Raw genomic sequence first — 7,146 nt, forward strand, 5'->3', positions numbered from 1 at the left:
TATCGTTCTATCTATCGTTCTATCTATCATACTATCGTTCTATCTCTATCTATCTATCATCCTATTGTTCTATCTATCATTCTATCATTCTATCTATCTATCTATCGTTCTATCTATCGTTATATCGTTCTATCTATCGTTCTATCTATCATACTATCGTTCTATCTCTATCTATCTATCATCCTATTGTTCTATCTATCATTCTATCATTCTATCTATCTATCTATCGTTATATCTATCGTTATATCGTTCTATCTGTCGTTCTATCGATCATACTATCGTTCTATCTATCTATCTATCTATCTATCTATCTATCTACCATCCTATTGTTCTATCTATCGTTCTATCTATCTATCATTCTATCATTCTATCTCTCTGTCTATCATTATATCTATCTATCGTTCTCTCTATCGTTATATCGTTCTATCTATCGTATATCGCTCTATCTATCGTTCTATCTATCATTCTATCATTCTATCGTTCTATCTATCTATCTATCTATCTATCTATCTATCTATCTATCTATCATACTATTGTTCTATCTATCTATCATCCTATTGTTCTATCTATCTATCATTCTATCTATCGTTCTATCTATTGTTCTATCTATCTATCTCGTTCTATCATTCTATCTATCTATCTATCGTTCTATCTATCTATCGTTCTATCTAACGTTCTATCTAACGTTCTATCTAACGTTCTATCATTCTATTTATCGTTCTATCTAACATTCTATCGTTCTATATATCTATCGTTCTATCTGTCTGTCTGTCTGTCTGTATCTATCATACTATCGTTCTATCTATCTATCATCCTATTGTTCTATGTATCTATCATTCTATCTATCGTTCTATCTATTGTTCTATCTATCTATCTATCGTTCTATCATTCTATCTATCTATCTATCGTTATATCTATCGTTCTATCTATCATTATATCGTTCTATCTATTGTTCTATCTATCATACTATCGTTCTATCTATCTATCATCCTATTGTTCTATTTATCTATCATTCTATCTATCGTTATATCTATCTATCATTCTATCTATCGTTATATCGTTCTATCTATCGTTCTATCGCTCTATCTATCATTCTATCTATCATTCTATCGTTCTATCTATCTATCGTTCTATCTATCATACTATCGTTCTATCTATCTATCATCCTATTGTTCTATCTATCTATCATTCTATCATTCTATCTATCTATCGTTCTATCATTCTATCTATCATCTATCTTTATATCTATCTATCGTTCTATCTATCGTTATATCGTTCTATCTATCATTCTATCGCTCTATCTATCTTTCTATCTAACTATTGTTCTATCATTCTTTCTATAATTCTGAGTCTTTCAATCCACCCATCCATTGTTCTATCTATCTATCTATCTATCTATCATCCTATTGTTCTATCTATCTATCTATCATTCTATCTATCTATCGTCCTATCATTCTATCTATCTATCGTTCTATCTATCGTTATATCGTTCTATCTATCGTTATATCGTTCTATCTATCGTTCTATCTAGCATTCTATCATTCTATCGTTCTATCTATCTATCTATCTATCTATCTATCTATCTATCGTTCTATCTATCATACTATCGTTCTATCTATCTAGCATCATATTGTTCTATCTATCTATCTATCTATCTATCTATCGTTATATCTATCTATCGTTATCGTTATATCGTTCTATCTATCGTTCTATCGCTCTATCTATCATTCTATCTATCATTCTATCATTCTATCTATCTATCTATCGTTCTATCTATCATACTATCGTTCTATCTATCTATCATCCTATTGTTCTATCTATCTATCATTCTATCTATCGTTCTATCATTCTATCTATCTATCTATCGTTATATCTATCTATCGTTCTATCTATCGTTATATCGTTCTATCTATCGTTCTATCGCTCTATCTATTGTTCTATCTATCATTCTGTCTATTGTTCTATCGTTCTATCTATCGTTCTATCTATCATACTATCGTTCTATCTATCTATCATCCTATTGTTCTATCTATCTATCATTCTATCTATCGTTCTATCATTCTATCTATCTATCGTTATATCTATCTATCGTTCTATCTATCATACTATCGTTCTATCTATCATCCTATTGTTCTATCTATCTATCATTCTATCTATCGTTCTATCTATCTATCGTTATATCTATCTATCGTTCTATCTATCGTTCTATCGCTCTATCTATTGTTCTATCTATCATTCTATCGTTCTATCTATCTATCTATCTATCGATCTATCTATTGTTATATCTATCTATCGTTCTATCTATCGTTATATCGTTATATCTATCGTTCTATCGCTCTATCTATCGTTCTATCTATCATTCTATCGTTCTATCTATCTATCTATCTGTCTATCTATCTATCTATCTATCTATCTATCTATCTAGCATCCTATTGTTCTATCATCTATCTATCTATCTATCGTTATCGTTATATCGTTCTATCTATCGTTCTATTGCTCTATCTATCGTTCTATCTATCATTCTATCTATCTATCTATCTATCGTTCTATCTATTGATCTATCTATCTATCTATCGTTATATCTATCTATCGTTCTGTCTATTGTTCTATCGTTCTATCTATCATACTATCGTTCTATCTATCTATCATCCTATTGTTCTATCTATCTATCATTCTATCTATCGTTCTATCTATGTATCGTTCTATCATTCTATCTTTCTATAGTTCTATCGTTCTATCTATCGTTCTATCGCTCTATCGTTCTGTCTATCATTCTACCATTCTATCTATCTATCTATCTATCTATCTATCTATCTATCTATCTATCTATCTATCTATCGATCATCTATCTATCGTTCTATCATTCTATCTATCTATCTATCGTTATATCTATCTATCGTTCTATCTATCGTTATATCGTTCTATCTATCGTTCTATCGCTCTATCATTCTATCTAAAATTCTATCATTCTATCTAAAATTCTATCATTCTATCTATCTATCTATCTATCTATCTATCTATCTATCTATCTATCAGTTATTGAAGTGCACAGAACAGTGCACTCGATGACGGCTGAGTAGAACTGCTTCAGCAGTTCCTGTGGCAGGTTGAATTTCCTTAGCTGGCGAAGGAAGTACAACCTCTGCTGGGCCTTTTTAACAGTGGAGTCAATGTGAGTGTCCCACTTCAGGTCCTGAGAGATGGTGGTGCCCAGGAACCTGAATGACTCCACTGTAAAAGATTGTGTGGTGTGTACTGCCAAATGTTCAGCAGTTCATCCCTGGTAAAACTGATCGTGTTTGAGAAACAAAAAACAGGAAAAACTAACAAAAACAGTACAAACACTGGAGAGCCAAACACTGAGGCTGCCGTCTGCGGCGCCATCGCATGACCGCCGGTCATATCTATCTATCGTTCTATCGTTCTATCTATCGTTCTATCACTCTATCTATCATTCTATCTATCATTCTATCTATCTATCGTTCTATCTATCTAGCTATCGTTCTATCTGTCATTCTATCTATCGTTCTATCTATCGTTCTATCGTTCTGTCGTTCTATCTATTGTTCTATCGTTCTATCTACATGTTAAAAAGTGCTATACAAAGAAATTTGCATGAAATTGAAGATGTTTTCATTATTTTTTATCTTTTATCAAGTTTCAAGTTTTTTCAAGTCTGCTTTATTGTCAATTCTTCCACATGTACAGCACATACACACAGAGAATTGAAATTGCGTTACTCTCAGAGTGTGAACGCGCCGCCATGTTTGTCATTAGTCATTTATGCATCTAATATTAGATTCTGTATGCTGTCAACTTACTATAAAGTACGTTTTCAAATTACAATAGCAATATACATACACTGTAAAAATATTTAAAAGTAAAATATGTTGTTAAAACAACAAAGATTATTTGAGTACATTTTACAAGAAAATAATATTTCAGTCTTCAATTAATTGTTACTTTTACTAGCAATTTTTGAGTGAAATTTTCTTCTACACCAATTTATTTCAGTGTAACAGGCAGATTTTTTATTTAGCAAACAACATGTTTTCTTTCCTATTTTTTTTTCTCACACAAGTGGTTCTTGATACATGAAAATGTATAACCTTTATATATAAAATATATAAAATTATATGACCTGCCTTTATATTTTAGAAGCAGGTCCCTCAGGTTCATCAGTTTCAGGGGTCCTTTGGGGGGGATTTGCAAAAACCAGGCAACTTAATGCAAATAAGTTGCAAATAATTCATTTTGTAAATTGCATATAAAATACAATTTGTATAAAAATCTCTCAGAATCAGTAACCTTAAACAATCTACTGACAGCTTTGGATGTTTGGCACGCTGTAGTCATTCTGTCAGGGTTCTTCTTCAATTGAAATGAGCAACTATTGATAAGGAGCTTAATTAAGGAGATTTAAAAATCTTTAGAACAGTATTCAAGGTGAACGCTCAAAAAATTGAAGGACGCAGTGGTTTAACACAGATTGCTATATGATAAATATTGAGGTTGGTTCTGTCAAAATGCTCTGACCCCCTACAGCACCACTGCTGACTTGAAGATTCAGATGTGCTGTCTGAGCTCCAGAGATCTAGTTATATGAAAATAAGCTTGTAATTTTGTAACAGGTCCAGTTTATAAATGCCTAACCCATTATATTGCTCCAACCTTTCTTGGTCTCACACCTTGTACATTTTTAAATGCATTGGATGTTCAATGACACAAGCATTCAAGACCTGTGATTTTTAGAGCAGTTAAAGGGGTCAGCGAACAGGTGGAATAAACGGAAACATCTCCCGTTCACAGCCAAATGAACAGGCTTACCCTACTTTCCCTGTGCTTTTGTCTGAAGGACATCACTGAGTGTGTAACGCTGAAAGTCTCTCTCAGGAAGTGGTTCAGTATGAAATCCTCTCGTGGTAGCAGTTGGCCTTCATACAAGATAAAAACTCGGTCAAGTTTAGATTCAGTCCCCATATACTCTTTCTAAAATGATAAATGATGTTTATACACATAAATACACCTAATATCTGCTATTTATGTGAGATGTTTGCAGTCTTTCTCTTGTGGATAAACCTTTTAGAACCAAATGTCATGTTCAGGCAGTCAGATCTTTGCTCAAATTTTGGGAAGTTTTGAATATTTGACAGTATAGCAGGGCAGCTGCTATTTTAGATTATATAAGTAAATGTGGTCTTTGGACAAAAATCAAAAAGCTAAAAATAGTGCAATATTTGGTTGCCTTTATGTTGTTCACATACTTGTAATTTACCTTATGATATCTCCCAGGGACCATGGGAAATGTCAATTTGGACAAAATCAAGCTTGGGAACAATTTTATAACTGGTATTATGTTTTAAAATTATGAAATTGTTATGTATGGATGATTAAATATGCAACCGCAAAGTCGAAACACATTTCACCTGAATAATATTGAAGGATGTGATTATGGGCTATAAGCAATGACTTTTTAATTGCCATATAAAGATTTTATTGTAACCTCATTTGCAGGGTGTGCTCTATTTGTGCCACATTAAGCACAATTAAAGGACATTTATAAAACAAATATTTTAAGCTCTATAATTTAATTGGATGACCTGTATTCTGTATTATTTTGAACAGTGGATATACAGAACACACTTGTGACTGAATTTCATTTGATTCTACAGTATATTAAGCACCAAGTTATGGTGTTATTTATTTAGATGGTGATGACTGATGATTATTATGTTAAAAAAAACTATAAAATGATTATATTAATAAATATATTTTATTTATGATTAAATTAATAAATATATTAATATGTAATTTGTATGCTATACTAATATATAATAATTATATTTAAATATTTTATGTAAGTTTATAATAATAACATTAACAACAACAACAATAATTATTATCATTCATATTAGTAGTAGTAGTAGGAGTCTTACATATAATTATAAAACTTTTTATAAGATTTAATATTTTATAAATTATAATAATTTATTATGTAATAATTATTATATTAACTCGCAGGGTGACGGTTCTACCTTCCTTCAGCTGGGCTCTTCCATCGAGCAGCAGATCAATGGGATGTTCAAGATGATGGAGGAGTACAACTGGGACAGTTTTGTTTTGGTGACCAGCCTGTACCCGGGCTATGACACCTATGTGGACTACATCCGCTCCTTTATCGATACATCTTACTTCCTCTGGGAGTTGCAGGAAATCTTGACGTTTGACATGTCGGCCGATGGCATGAACGACCTCCGTGCCCGCCGGTTACTTCAGCAGATCGACGCGCAGGTGCTGCTGGTGTACTGCTCACACGATGAGGCCCAGTACCTCTTCACCATGGCCAGGGAAGTGGGTTTGGCTGGTCCGGGGTATATCTGGTTTATCCCCAGCCTTGCAGTGGGAAACCCCAATATGCCTCCTCCAGACAGCTTCCCTGTTGGATTGATCAGCGTTATCACAGATCGCTGGAAGATGAGCTTGAGAAACAGGGTCAGGGATGGTGTAGCCATCGTCGCGAAAGGAGTGGAGGGCTTCCGCAAACAGAGAGGGTTTATTCCTGATAAAAATTCTGCCATCATAAATTCAATCTCATGTCATTCCAAACCTGCATGACTTTATTTCTTCTGTGGAATGTGAAAGACGATATCCCATATTACCAACATTATTTAAAATATATTCATACAGGTTTGGAATTACATGAGGGAGAGTACATTATGACAAAATGTATGACTGATGACTGATAGATGGCTTATATAAAAATTCTATACTATTTTGTCTGAATAAAATAATAATAACAATATATAATAAAATAATTAGTGTGTATATACAGTATATATATATATATATATATATATATATTGTTATTAAATTGTAAGTGTTTTTAAAGATTAGCTTATAAGTGAGCTTTGGAAGATGGCTGAGGTAATCTAAGTGTAAATAGGATAAATTAACAGAAATAATGGATACCAATACATTAAAAATATTTGATATTGGCAGATAATCAATATGGTAAAGACATATTGTGCATTCCTATTAAAAACAACTGTAGAGGCTTTGTGCTTACATTCGTTGGTATTTTTGGCATAACAAAGTCCTTTACTGTAATGCAAGGGGTTGTGGGCAATATACTTAAAGTCTATCAGA

At 32.5% G+C, this 7,146-nt stretch overlaps 1 protein-coding gene across 1 annotated transcript in view; it reads left to right on the plus strand.

Annotated features, from left to right (window-relative positions):
- Nucleotides 1-6,551, plus strand: part of LOC107695991 (glutamate receptor ionotropic, NMDA 2C-like) — a gene marked incomplete at its 3' end in the record, with an annotated part of 45,982 nt that extends 39,431 nt beyond the window's left edge. Inside the window, exon 4 of the mRNA XM_016496129.1 lies at nucleotides 6,022-6,551. Coding sequence (XP_016351615.1) covers nucleotides 6,022-6,551 — 530 coding nt within the window. The remainder of the gene's footprint in view (nucleotides 1-6,021) is intronic.
- Nucleotides 6,552-7,146: the final 595 nt, after the last annotated feature.

The sequence above is a fragment of the Sinocyclocheilus anshuiensis genome, unplaced genomic scaffold (genome assembly GCF_001515605.1).
Source record: "Sinocyclocheilus anshuiensis isolate Anshui unplaced genomic scaffold, SAMN03320099.WGS_v1.1 scaffold1439, whole genome shotgun sequence".
In the NCBI taxonomy this organism is placed as follows: domain Eukaryota; kingdom Metazoa; phylum Chordata; class Actinopteri; order Cypriniformes; family Cyprinidae; genus Sinocyclocheilus; species Sinocyclocheilus anshuiensis.